Below are 15,065 nucleotides of genomic sequence, written 5' to 3'. Positions count from 1 at the left end.
GAGCATAAGCTTTCGTGAGCTACAGCTCACTTCCTCAGATGCATATCGTGGACGATATGCATCTGAGGAAGTGAGCTGTAGCTCACGAAAGCTTATGCTCTAATAAATTGGTTAGTCTATAAGGTGCCACAAGTCCTCCTTTTCTTTTTAGGAGGAGAAGGTGTCTGCAAGGTGCAGGGTATGATTCCAGACATATGGGACAATACTGGAGAAAGCACCACTGTGCATCTGTCAAAATATGCAAATAGAGCATGTTAGACAGTAGGACTTACCCATAAACATCTGTATCTGTAATGATTTATGGACATGAGAGGATTAAAATTTGAAGCCTTCTATGTAAATACATGTCAAGTAGATGGCAGTGAGGATTAGTTCTCCTATGCATAACTTGGGTCTCTTGCCCTCTCTGGCAGTGAGGAGGAATTCATTTTACCTTTTAATAGAATCGCTAGCAGGGCTTAGTGTTTAGTCATAATCATCCTTGTATGGATTGTAGAACAGTTTGGCGAGACTGAGTTGAGACAATTCATCTCACACTAAATCCTCAGCTGAGGAAATATCCAACTATGTATCTGCAAATCCTATAGGATTTAAAACTTTAAATGACCATTTTCACATATAACTATTTCACTGGCCTTCAGAATAAGATGACACAAACTTTAAGAGACTCAATCAAATGCCAGACTAAACAGAAAGGTCAGGCAGACTAACATCCTTTACAGGAATGTAGGGCGCTTCTGCTGAATCACCCTGGACACATGTGGTAAGCCCCCTTCAAGAAGGCTCAAGGTAATTGACAAATCAGACTGGTAGGTGGGTCCAGTTATCTCAAATGTTGAGGTACAAGTGGTTAACTAAGGCAAGGTAAAATCTTAGTGAAGACATGGCAGTTTGTAGTTTTTAAATGTTAGCAGGTTAAGGTAAAGATTATACAGGAATCTAGGGTTTACTTTAGTGAGGACGAACTTCAAGATACAGTGAACCAAGTATTTAAATAAGAACATAAGAACGGCCATAGTGGGTCAGATCAATGGTCCATCTAGCCCAGTATCCTGTTTTCTGACACTGGCCAATGCCAGATGCTCCAAAGGGAATGAACAGACCAGGGCAATCATCAAGTGATCCATCTCCTGTCATCTAGTCCCAACATTTGGCAGTCACTGGCTAAGGACACCCAGAGCAAGGGGTTGCATCCCTGATCATCTTGGCTAATAGCCATGGATGGACCTATCCTCCATGAAATTATCAAGTTCTTTTTTTAATCCAGTTATAGTTTTGGCCTTTACAACATCCTTTGGCACCAAGTTCCACAGATTTTTGTATCATCTGCAAACTTGGCCACCTCACTGTTTATCCCTTTTTCCAGATAATTTATGAATAAGCTGAACATGTTGAAATGGGCAGCCTTCCATTCTTCCCGGTTTCTAAGATAAGTTGTTCACATCTTCCCCCAGAAAAAGCAGGGAGCTTCCCTGGAAGGTGGGAAGAGAACCTGCCACCTCACAAAGAGTGTGTTCGAACTGCCAGGCCAGAAGGGAGGGGCTGGCAGCTGGACCCCATTATGTCAGCCAGGAGCCTTTAAAAGGAAAAGCATAGGCCATGGGGGAAGCTCTTGTTCTCATGTAAGAACACACTTTTCCTGGCGCCCAGACTGACAGGCTCCTGCCTCCAGCAGTCTGGAGGGCAAGACACTCTAAACTCGAGTGTCTTGGGAACTGACTGTGGTTGTAACATTCTCTGAAGAACAGTGACATGGGGAGAGATCCCTTTCAAGGGATTTAAATAAACAACAACAGATGGCAGGGCTGAAAGAGGGTGTAACTGGTTTCATTTTCCTGAAGAGGGGCTCAGCTTTCAAAAATTTGGGAAACTTTGCTTGAGAGAGATCATTTCTGTGTCTGTCATCTTAAGCCTCTCATGCATATTCCAAATTAAAAGGAAAACCAGATTTTATATATAAAATGAAACTCCTCCACCACATCAAATGGAGGGATGCCAAATAGCCTTCATCTGTAAATGCCTCATTAGCCAAGAGTAGAAAATTTCTGTCATGTCCTAGATTTCTGTACATCCCCCATATCTAACTTTCTCTACTGTCACGCCATGCTGCTGTCACCTTCTTCAGCGATGTTTCAGAATATGGAAAATCAAAAATTAAAATGAGGGGAAATGTGTTTCTCATTCACTAATTATGTCTACACACCTGTAATAAGCGTGCCATGATTATTGTCAAATATCATGGCATAGATCTGCATTTCTGCAGGTTTCCCCTGACTATCGTGGAAGATCTGCAGCAGCGAAAGGGTCTGTATATCCCACACTCTAAAAACCTGGAGGAAAAAGAAAGGTGCATGGGTGTCACTATTATATTTCCAACTATTAATAATTTGTATTACTGTAGCAGTTAGCAGCCCCAACAAAGGTCAGGGCCCCAGTGCATTAGGTAATGCACAAACATGTAGTCTGAGACAGTCCCTGTCCTGAAGAATTTACAATCTAACTAGACAAGAGAGACCAAAAGAGCAGCGGTATCCCATTTTATAGAGGGTAAACTGAGCACAGAGTTGGAATTGCCCAATGTCTCAGAAGCAGTCTGTGACGGAGCTAGGATCTTAATCTCATGATAAGCACTGGATGGGAAATGGTTTTCCCACACAAAAATGTTTGAGTTCAAACTTTCCTGGCTCAGTTTGGTACAAAAAATTGAAATCTCAAAAATTTTCCATACAAAAAAAATTGGGGTTTTTGGTTTATCGGTTTGGATCAATCTAAATGTTTCATTTTGGTACTTTTGAAACGTCTTGTGATGCTGGCCTCTTTTTTAATCGATGTTTTAGTCTAATTAGCATACATTTTGAAACAAAGTGGTTTTGAACTGGGAAACCAGGTTTTTTGTTTGAAAGTGTCGAAACTAAAAACATTGATAATTTTTTGGGGGGAGGGGGAACTGAGTTGGGAGAGTCATCAAAACTGAGCTGGTTTCATGAAGTTTCAGTTTCAAGGAATATGTGGTTTTTGAATGAAAATTCTCAATGTGTCCCACTCCTGAGTCTTAGTCTACTGCCTTAACAAGATTACTTCGACTTTCCTCTACTTTACCCTTCTCATATACGTGCTGATAAAAAAAACCCCAGAGACTAGATGATAGTATTTTCAACATTGTGGCCAGAACATTGTGTTCTCCAATGACAGACCAGGTATACAGTACTTTAACTATAGTCAGTAAGGTTTATTTACATAAATGAATCCAACAGGAAAAGAATGAACAAAAGTGATTTAAGACAGAGCACTTAAATACACCCTGCTTCCACACACATCCCTCACTGCAGTAGCCCCCAGAGGTCCACACACACTGCTCTCAGTACTACCATGTTATGCCATAATTCCATGTTTGAGCACAAAGGATTTCCCAATAAAACAGACATCTTATACCACTAGAAGTTATTCTACCATCACTAGCAACTTCAGGCACAGATACATGCCTAGTCTCCTTCAACAGCCAAACTATGGTAATCTTTTCATGTATGTGCAAGTTACTTGGAGTAATTAAAAAGCATCATTAGATTATACTAGGTGCACCCATCTTTGACCTTTGACCCATGGCAGGGTGGTGTGTCTATTGTTTAAATATACATGCAAGAGGCATTAACTCTTATCTTTCCACTGGAAGAAAAGGTTGCGATGGCTTTGCAGTGTGACCAAGTGATTTAGGGTTTTTGAATGAAATACTCTGTACTCAGCAGTCCTTTCAATACAGCAGTAAAAAGCACACCGATTACTCAGCAGTTAACAGATTTTTTTTTAAAACCTTCATTTTAAATACCTTCTATTTGTAAAATCTCACTGGCACCAGAGGGCAAAGTTAGAAGAAAATATTACTTTTTATCTTTTCCATTTACTGAGTCCCAGAAATTCCAGGGGACTCGGCTTGTGCCAAAAATAGAAATAATCTGATTAGGATCCTGGAGTTCCTGCTGTATGTTGTGAGCCAGATGGCTGCCTAATGCCTTTTTGAGGTCATTTAATATCACATCCGTTGCGCAATACCTGTGACTGCTTGATCTCCCACCCTATATTGAATCCCATGGGAACCAGAGGAATTCAGATTATCAGAGCTCAGATTATCAGAGCTCAGTCAGCAAAGGAAACGGCACCTCACCTGCAGAAAACACATTTCAAATTCCAGATGTCCAAAAAAAAATTTAATGGATATTTGAAGCTACGTCCAATGCATCTATTTTATACACACAAACACATCTCACCTGAAAGGTCTTCAGTTGTGGCCCCTCTCCATCAATGATCGATAGTTAATATTCTCTGCATAAATGGAGTGAAATAATCCACATTCACGGGCCCAAGGACACCACCACACATAGATGGGTCTATGAGCCAGAACCATGGAACCACTGTAGATCTGCCAATGCTCACAATTTAACTGAGAGTCTCTCAGTATTTGGTGGCTTTCTTAAAGCCCCATCTGCTAGAGTCAAGAGCCTGCATGGGCATCTTAACTTTCATTTTAAAAAAAAGTTTCTAGTCTTCCGGTTTAAAAAGAAAAGCTTGAAAATGTGAAGCAGTGCACCCTAAAGGCTCTAGCAGGTTAACAAAGAGAACCTGAGATTTGTTTTATTTATTTTTTGAAAAAAGCACACCTCATGAACTTTAAGACAATCTTATTATTGGGAGGGTGGTGGGTGGAAGGGACTCATGATTTTTAAATACTACACTGGGTGAAAGTTTGTGTCCTGTATTATTGAGGAGGTCAGGTGATCATATTGGTCCCTTCTAGCCTTGAAATATGTGAATTTATGCCTCATGCTTGGAGTGGGGAAGGAAGGAACAGCCGTATCTGTCTGGGGGTGCTGAGGGCATTGTAACTCCACACTGCAGGGGCAGATATAATACCCTAGAAGCACGAGGCGGGAGTGCACATATTCATCATTGCTACATCTATACTGTTGGCATATATACTGCTAACCAGTCTGTACATAAGGGAGAGAGAGACCATAGTCATGCTGTCATCTGCATTCTGGGATTTGCAACACTGTGGTCAGTGCTGGGCAGCCCCTTCCTCAACTCTCTTGAAGTGTTTCAAGTTATAGAAGTCTCTGTGTCTTATTTTCCGAGCGCATTCACACGAAACTCCCACAATTTAGAAAGAAACACAGGGGGAAGGTGATGACATGCATGCAAAACAAAATCATTCTGAGGATTGTCTTCATTTGGTAGGAGCAGTTACATCTATTACATGACAAAGAATGTGATCTTGTGGCTAAAGCTCTGGACTGGGACTTGGGAAAAGTGCGTTCTGTTTCCCGCTCTCCCACAAATTTCCTGTGTGACCTTAAGCAACTCACTTCACCTCTATGCCTTGGTCTGTAAAATGAGGATAATGATACTTTCCTACCTCACAGAAATACTGAGACTAAATCAATGATTTCTGAGGAGCTCAGAGGTGAAGAGCATGAAGGTCTTCCAAATAAATGTGCCAGAGACAGGTTTAATTTAGTCTTTCCCCAAAAGGGAGCACCTCAGCAGGGCCATGTTTATTTTGTATATTAAAATGTTTTACACTCATGCTATACAGTACATGCTTAAATGGTTCCTCAAATCTTGTATCAAAAACGATAATGTAAGACACCTTGAAAAATAGGGCAGCCACATCCACAGCTATAGAAACATACAGAGTTTAGATATCTGCAGACTTCGGTGAAGCTGCAACAGAGCCATGAGCAGCTGCAGGCATAGATATAGTGTAAGCTATGGGGCTGCTGCACCAGTCCAGGAGGGAGCAATTCTATGCCATGTAGTCTGTTTCCGTGCCCTTGCCTTAGGTCACAATTTATTGATTGGACCAAATCTTAGGCATAATTATTGCCTCTGCTCCCAGGGGCTACAATTCACAAAGGCTTTCTCTTCTTCTCTCTCAGCCTCTCTAGGTCCTTGCCCTAATCCAAGAACTAATGCAAGCGGGGGTGCTGGAACAATTTTTATAGGGGGGGTGCTAATGATGGAAACCATGTGTTTACTGTTACTACTTCAAGCCAGGGAGTGTGGCAGCACCCTAGTTCCAGCACACCAGAGCTTCTCTACAACTCTCCAGGTCAGCAGAACTATTGCTGGCTTTATAAGACCCGGGGCTCATCAGACTATCACCTGACCCATAACCTGAGCTTGGAGGTAACTGATCAGTCACAGGTGGGGCTGGGTCCATGTCCCCTGAAAGGGTCCAGTAATCCTGTGACATATGGTAAGAAGAAAATGCAACTTTTGGGAACTCCCATTCAAGTTAAGATTCTCCAGTGGATCTCCAGGATAGAGCTGCACATTTTAGGGAGGGTGGGTCAGAGGGATTCAAAAAACAAAGATGCATTTAGCAGCTAGATTAAGGGTATTGTTGCATTACATACATGCAACCCCAAGGGATCTTCTCTCTGCAACCGGAAAGAAGGACCTAAAAAGGCACTGTTTGCACATTGACTTGACTATTGCAAAAGGACAGTGCCCTGAAACTTGTGGAAGCCACCCATAAGCATAAGGTCATGATAGGAACAGAAACACTAAGAAAAAAAGAAACCAACAGAGTTAAAAGCACAAATATCTAGGACAACAGGAGTAGAGCTCATTTCCAAATGCTTTTCTGATTATTATATTAGATACTACACATAGGCACCCTATAAAAACATACAACAGATTAGACATAAAGCATTTTTTCTTGATCTCTTTCTGCTCACTGTAGGGATATAATTTTGTAAAGCTTTTAATGACATGCTATATAATGAGGTCATCAATAAATTATAAGGAAATTACTTGCAGCCAGTATTACCTCAGAAGTGACCCAAACCATCATTTTATGTGAAACTCAAATTCAACCATCCCCAGGATGTTATTAATTTAGAAACTTCTTTGACTTTTAGGGAGAGGGCAGATTAAACTTTCATTGAAGTCAGTATGAGCTCTAAAGTAATTGCTCTTTAGTTCATCTCTCCTAGTGTCAAGAAATCAAATCTGACAGGAAGAACATTTAGAAAAACAAAAACATGACATCTGTCAACTTCACAAGGAAAAGCAGTTAGGATCAAATTTATTATGGATGACTCAGAAGAATTAGCACCTTATATTAAAACTGCTCTAAATATGATGCCCTTTGAAGACTTAAGACAGTTGTTGGAAATGCTACTTTTACAAACTTACTATTAGATAAAGTTTAAAATGTCTCTAGATTCTGCACTAGAGCACCTTCAGTCTGAAAACCTGATTACTTAACAATTTAAGCCTCTCAACACCTCTGTGAGGTAAGCACAGTAAGTATTCTTTCCATTTTGCAGCTTGATAAACTTCTGCACAGAGACTCCTATCCTCAAAAAGGTATTTCAATAGAAGTTATGAAGCTAAATACCTTTGAGCATCTGGGCCAGAGAATTTAAGTGACTTCCTTAAGGCTACATAGCATGTTGGCATTAAGAGTCTGATGTAGAATCCAGGAGTCTCGACGCCCTCAGTTCAAGCACCATATCATACTACTTGCTTCTTTTGAAAGTTTGTTTTTAAATGTTTTGGCACCATGTGGTGTTTTCTGGGTACAATGTGTAGGCAGCAGCTCTATACTTTAAGAGAACCCTGATTCAGTTAGAAACAGTCTTCACCCATGATAAACTCAGCATCTAAAAAGAAGTGCATCACAAGTGACAGTAAGCATTTCTTCAAAAGCTAACTGCTTATACATTCAGTTAAGAACTATTCAGTATTTTTAACATTATAAAAGCATTAAGGGAGTTTTTTATTTTATTTTTCAAATTTAGAGGGTCTCTTGGTTTGGAAAACATTGCTAAGAAGAAAAGGCAGCCAGAATTTAGAACCTGGTGTATTTGATAGTAAAATAAAAGTAGGCAGTAATATATGCGGAGACTGAAAATATTCAAGGTTATACAAGATCAGAAGGTAGAATGGAATTCTCCTGCCCTGGGAATGGATGTGAAGGTCATTGGAAATTTCCTGCATCACTAAACAATCTAATTGGTGCCTGAAAAAAAAAAAAAACAAACAAACCAATTCTTATAGAATTCCAAGGTTTCTGGAGCAATTATAGAAGGGGGGAGGGTCAGAACCTGGTTGTGTATTAAAATTGTGCTGGTTACATCAGACATCATGAATGGTTATACAGAAGCCTACTTGGGAAATGCAGGTATAAAGGAAATGTCAACTGAAGATTTAATTTGTTTTGAGGAAGAGTGTGTTGATCTGAAGAATTTTTCATTCAGACATGTATTTCTCCGAGATAGTATAGAGGCCAGAGGACCATGTCAATTGTATTTACTTAACTCTCCCCTCAAGAAGACTACAGAAATTGGAAAGTTAGATGAAGACTAGTCTAACATTTCAGGTTATCTACTTGGGGTTTTGGTAAACACATGCAACTTCAAAAGCTTTGAGGAGGAGCAGTAGAGGGAAATAGCAAGGCAGAGAGAAGACTTGCAACAGGAAATTTGTGTGAGTGGAAAAATTTATGAAGCTGACTCAACTGGATCAGCAAAAATGGAAAGTCAAAATGGGAATGAAAGTGTTAGAAGTTAAGGCAATTCTGCAGGAAGAATTCCCAGCATTGTGTGGAAAAGTAGTGGAATCACCAGAATACCACAAGAAACAACTGGAATAACTGAAGAACTTAAATCATCCAAGAGCAGGAAGTTAGGGAATCACAGTAGTGATTGAAAAGAAATCTGCTGCAGATAATAAAGAGAAAAAGGTATAAAACCTTTTCATAAACTCCGGTTTCATGTATGTCTGTGCCAAAGGCTGTAGAATAGATAAAATCAAACTGAAGACAGGTCGGCCTGGTATTCCCATGAACTCCTCAAATTAAATTGTAAATGGGAGTACTGGAAAGCTTCTAGTGAAGGTGCAATTTCCATCCTGTGTTATACAGACAGATGTCAGACTAGATAAACTAAGGCCTTTCTGGCCTTAAAAAACAAACAAAAACTCTATGACTCCTCAGGATGAAGGGAAGACAATCTTTATACCTGTTGGGAAAACCTAAGTTGCTTTATGTCTGCTGGCTGAGTCTGAGGTATTATCTACTTTCAGCACTGTGCTTTATGCTAACAAGTCAGACAATGAAAGCAAGGAAAAGGCAAGCCCTGCAAGACTATTCTCCTTCCAAGCCATATGTTAACTCTGGAAACCTGCTATTTCGGAGTCTGAATATTAAATCATGCAAATCCATATGTAACTGGACAAAGAGCTCATATGAGGTGCTTCACTATGGTCACCAGAGGGAAAAGGATCACAGCACACAGCTTGAGTACCAGCATGGCATAAAGACAAGGGTTCTTCTAGAGGAAGACAAAATTTAAAACCAGATAACAAATCAGATCTAGTGAAAGCCAGAAAGCACAGCAAGGCACACTGTTGGAGATGTTTAGGGACTCATTTGCCAAGGAAGTGACCATTGGTTACAATGCATATCCCCATGAAGGAGAACATATTTTCGCTAGTGCAGCACAAAGGCCATTGAAAAGTAATGCTTCTCAACCCCGAGCACTTACACAGAGACAGCCAGAATCCTGGTGCTTCAGCTCCACAGCCCCATTCCAGCAAAGCCTTGACAACATTAAGTGTTTTGCTAGACTAGAGCTTAACAGGGGGTGGGTGTGCCATCAACAGCACTACGTAACCCAGAGAGGATGTGGCTAGGCATGGTGGGCAACCCATTGGCACACAACCCTGGACTATAAAAGGGTGCTGCTCCTCCCCTCCCCTTAGAGCTCCAGGAGGCGTTGTGTGTACCTAAGTTCACAAAATGCCTCCAAGACCTGAATCAAGTTGGTTCTGCATCTCCCTTTAGCGTCAGTTGCTTTATAAGTCCTAATACTGCCCCTAGGAGAGAATTTAGTTTTATATCACATCCTTCACAAAACTTTTTACGGTAATAATTTAGTAATAGGAATGAATGAAAATCAAATACTTTTGTGCGGGCTCCTTGCTTGCCCTGTCTCCAATCTCCGTATCATGTGGAGGGAGTATAGTGATTTAAATGAGACAGCAGAAGCTCAGGCAACAGCAGAACAGCATTCATAAATCTTTCTTGCCTCCCTCCCCCTGCTTCACCTTGATTCGTTCTCCATCCTGTGGCAGTGAGCTGGGGAGATTACGCAAGCAACCGTTTCACATGAGTAACCTGAACACAATGTGCCACAAGCACTCCTGAGAGACGTATGCCACTGCTGTGTATTTACACACGTGCATGAACTCGTACACGACAAGCGTTGACAGCAGGCAAATGCGAGCACATTTACTGTGGACTTTAGGAGGTGACTAGTGGTAATTGCCATAGGGACAGTTATTCATAGTAACTTTGCAGTTCTAGTTATATATTAAAGAACTTCTCCTCACACACTGACATGCTCCAACTGCCCTTGCAACTTATGTGCATGCATCCCTCGTGATAAAATGCCAGTAGGCTCTGCCCTGTGAAAAAGGACACACACAAAAAAAAACATTAAAAAACACTGGGGAGGATTGGGAGAAAGGAGAAGGGTGACTGCTTCAACTCAAATGTATCTGAAATTAGCAAACTTTTTACTTCAAGCTGTTTCCACCAAAGTTGCAGGGCCTGTCTCTATTTATTTTAAACATCTCTAGAACATTTGCTTAAGCTAAGGAGAAAGGGGTGTCTCTGTTTGCATGTCAACGGGGCTGGTCATCTAAGCACTGAAACTGATACACTTCTTCCAATGTGCTTAAAAGAGTACCCACAGTGCTATGGCTCCTGTACGCATCCCAGACCCTGACTCATCTCAAGTATTGGCAATGGTGGTAGCTTGCGAGGATAAGAGAGAGGCAAGACCATCTTGCCTCATCCTCAGACGTGTCCAGCATTTGCTGATCAAAGAAAAGGTTATTAATCTGCTGGGTTTTTAAGGGGGGAGGACGTGAAATTGCAGGGACCCTAGAGGACCCCCCCTAAGAGCCCTACTAAAAGCTCAAGAGTACTTGACAAACTTCCTTTTTATGCTTTAAAATTCCCATCAGCCCGGTTATAAGTTATATGAAATCAAAGTGATTTTAATTAAGGGACATTAGAGTTACTCTAAACTAATCTTGCCAGGATCTTTAGAGTTGAATGATGCTACAGGACTTCATCAACTACACAAATGAGGCTCACCAAAATCCAGCCATCTCTGGGGCAGCACGAAGCAGTCATTCTTCCCCATTCACCATATAACACATAACACAGAACCACTGAAATGTAGGGCTGAAAGGGACCTCGAGAGCTCATCTAGTCCAGTCCCGTGCACAGAGGCAGGACCAGGAGACATGAAGAATAAAAGCTGCTTTTAGGCTGAAGTGTTGATCCCCCCCAACCCCCGCATTATTGCATGGCTCAATTGTCTGAAAGTGTTAATCGAAGACTATAGAGACATAGGGACGTGAGGTTCACAAAGAAGGGAGCGGCATGATATGTGTGACCAGTGTCAGAGTACTCAAAGGGCAGAAAAGGTCACTATGCATCAAGCCGAGATAAAGCTGCAGTTCTGCTTACCATGGTGTTTAACAGAGTAAGTTATCTGGAGAGAATGTAGTTGTCTCTCCTGTGATCCTTGAAGGTGATCTAGCCCAGGTATTGCAGCTCTAGCTAATTACTAGACGATGCAGGAACAAATTGTTGCCAGTGGGTTTACTCAGGAGGCTAAGGAAAGGAGGATATAGCCCTAATATATTCAGCAGTTGGCTCAGCAATTAATGCCTTATGAAATAGATAATTTGGTGAAGTTCAAGATTGTCTATTACATTTCGGAATCAAATACCAAACTAGTAGTATCATCATACCAGGGTACAACCCAGACTAATGAGCAGCTGTGACCCCTGCCCTGCAACCTTGGGTTCCTTACAATGCCTTGCTGAAGTAGCTCCCACCTGGTCTGATCACCAACAGCCTTCCAGTGTGCAAACCACACCTTGAGTGTCTGTGTGAACTGCAGCCGGCCAGCTACACCCTGGCTCTCATCAGCTTCAGTTATACTGTAGCGTGACCCCAACACCCTTCCGCCCCCGAGTCCCAGATTTCCCCCCAGAAACATATGTTATGTACTGCCCAGCCCTCTCCTAGACAGTACAAAAATATGTTAAGTCTGTTATTCCTTAAAGGGAATAATATGCCAGTTTATGATCTCAAATAATTATTTAGACACTTCAATTTAAACACACTGGATTAGATAAAACAGTAAAATATGTTTATTAACTATGAAGAGAGATTGAGTGAGTCTACAAGTACATAACATAAGAACAGCCATACTGGGTAAGACTAATACCTAACAAACTATATCAGATTTAAGCAAAAAGTTACTCACCATATGCTTTCAGCAGTTTTACTGACCAAACCCTATAGATTAGGACCCCTCCCCCAGAGTCTAATGAATGTTTCCTTTGCTGCTTCAGGTGTGGTGATTGTGATGGGCAGCGGGTGGGGAGTGCCTTGGGCTGTTTGTCCCTCCTTTTTATGGTTTCAGTCCCTCTCTTGAAAAACATTTTCTACTGGGCACTAGGAGACAAAGGGTCTCTGTGGAAGGATTGTCCACTGCTAGCTTCTTACTTGTTTGAGCTTTCTTTGTGTCCCTTCCTGCCTGATGACTATTTAATTCTTAAAATGCAAATTAGGCAGAGCACACACTCCTTTGTTTAGGACAGACCTATTTGCCAACCTCAGTTTGGACAGAGTTGTGGGGTTTGGAACATGTGTTAATAATGCGATACAAGGAAATCTTATAACTTCACATACAATATTGCTACACATTTTATCAGGACAATGCTGACCAGCAAATTATGAGTTTTCAAATGATACCTTACTAGACTTGACCAATGCAAAATTACTACAAGTGTGTGTAAGGTGTGAACACAGGAGTATTGTCACAACCTGCTTCACAGGCACCAGTATAAATGGATTCCTATCTCTGGATTATGGAGTTATGCTAGAGAGAAATCAAGCAGGGACATAGGCAATGTGAATCTAATAGAACCTGCTGGCTTATTAGTGGGTACTGGACCACTACTCCAATTGAGATGGACGGAAAGGATCTAGCCAGTGGGGGAACTGGTTACACAGTTCTGAATATTGTCAGTCTAGGGCTTCATAATCCGTGATGGGCAGGAAAAGAAATAGCCTGATGTCTCAGGAGATCAGGGCTCAGCAGACCCAAGTGTTGTGTTGGAGAAGAAAGTATTACGCTCAAAGATGACTGGGGAGGGAAGGCTGAGTAACAAGAGGCCTAAGAATTGCCATCAATTTCTTATTAAGCAAGTGTGAAGAGTTCACAACTTGGACCTACTGTTTGAAGCTTTTTGCACATTCAGGAAGACAACACCGTATTCACATTTGGAAGGCTCCCTCTCCCTTGCAAATCACACAGCCATAAGTTCTAGAAAGGTGTTTAAAAAAAGAAAGCTTAGATTCTGGAGCTCAATTCTGTAGCCGCAGAGTTGTGGAAACCCCAAGGATCTGAATAAGAAGCTAGATAAGTTCCCATCTATTTCATACTTATATACTTAATCATCACATGCCTGTCCAGAGTCTGAATATCTGCTGGATCACCACTATTAGAGTCCATAAGAGGAAAGACTGCATTTTTGAAGGTACCTGTTAAATTGTTTAACATACGAGCTAATACAGAGATTTCCCTCAAGCCCTGCAGTCACACACTGGCTCTAGGCATGCATTTCAAGTATATGTTATATAAATAGGAGAGATGTAAAGCAGATACATGTGCCAAAATATATACTTTTCAATTAACTCCAGTTCCTTTGTGGGCTTTGCACCTTCCGATGGCAAACTAACCAAGAGGCTGGATAGCTTGCATATTAGAAAAGGGCGAGGAAAACTAAAAGCAGGAAAATTGAGCTTTTGATCTAACTTACTAAGAACAAATATTCAGCATTCTTGAAGCACTAAATAATCCAGACGTGTGAATAAACCCCTAAATTTCTAAGGAAAACATATAGCTATAAATAATTGTTATGAAACCTACATCAGCAAGGGAAGGATTAATTTTGATTCTCTAAGCAGTATATGATAAAATACATCATGGAGTTACATAATTTCCATGAAAGGACTATAATAAATGGATGACTGGATCAGTTGTCCCAAATGTCTTTGTTCCAATTATCTTGATTACATTTAATGGTATTGATATACAGTACACTTCAGTACAATCTTGGATTAGATTTTTAGTTAATGTAACATCATGCTTACAGCTCAGCTGCCCTCATATTTTGGGAAGATCCAATGACTACATTATGAATACATCCTTAAAAGAATGACATTTGACTTCAAAGTAGGTTAGAGTAAGTGTCAACACTAATCCTCTGAGGCAAGGATGCACACAGCTCCATCTAGCTTTTCAGAAGACAGGAGGCATATGTGACAACCTCACATGGCATGCACTGTGGCATCTCAGAGCAAGCTTGGCATTAAAGGCATTTAGATAGAGGATACTGGACTTCAATAACATTAAGGTTTGAGTGAACCAGACCAAAGCCATGCCATACTAATGTTAATCAAGATAATGAAGTACCATACTTCCTATCCTTCCCCCACCAGAACACCTAGGGTTTTGCACAAACTGGTCAGTGATAATTAAAACAAAATATGCATGATGGACTCTGCTTTCCCTGTTTTTTTTAACAATATATTTGATTTTGTGCCTATATGAGAAGCTGTGTGATGCAGATTGAAGAAAAGGCAATGTGCATTGGGAGTCAGATTTTGCCATGCCCCAAAGCAGATATGCAAGAGATCAACACCCCTCCTCCTCCTCTTCCCTGTGCCACACCCCACCGACAGCCTCTTAGGGAATGTCTACATGGCAATTAGAAACCCATGGCTGGATTTGGCTAGAGCCATATCCTGCTCACCTCACTCACCCAAGTAGCCCCAGTGGGTCCCTTCCATGGTTTAGCCCACTAGAGCCAATGGTGTTACAAAAGGAAAGAATATTGACCCGTTGAGTTCAATAGATTACTGAGGTGGGTAGGAGAAGAAGGTTTTAGCCCTTAGTTTTTAGCAGCCT

At 41.1% G+C, this 15,065-nt stretch overlaps 1 protein-coding gene across 1 annotated transcript in view; it reads right to left on the bottom strand.

Moving 5' to 3' along the window:
- Positions 1 to 15,065, bottom strand: part of WDR64 (WD repeat domain 64) — a 139,973-nt gene that overhangs the window by 50,647 nt on the left and 74,261 nt on the right. The window contains exon 11 of the mRNA XM_073336679.1: positions 2,204 to 2,330. Within this exon, the coding sequence (XP_073192780.1) occupies positions 2,204 to 2,330 (127 nt within the window). The remainder of the gene's footprint in view (positions 1 to 2,203; positions 2,331 to 15,065) is intronic.

This window comes from Lepidochelys kempii, chromosome 3 (genome assembly GCF_965140265.1).
Source record: "Lepidochelys kempii isolate rLepKem1 chromosome 3, rLepKem1.hap2, whole genome shotgun sequence".
NCBI lineage: Eukaryota > Metazoa > Chordata > Testudines > Cheloniidae > Lepidochelys > Lepidochelys kempii.
Note: the sequence above shows the minus strand (reverse complement) of the source record. Positions and strands in the feature narration are given on the sequence as shown.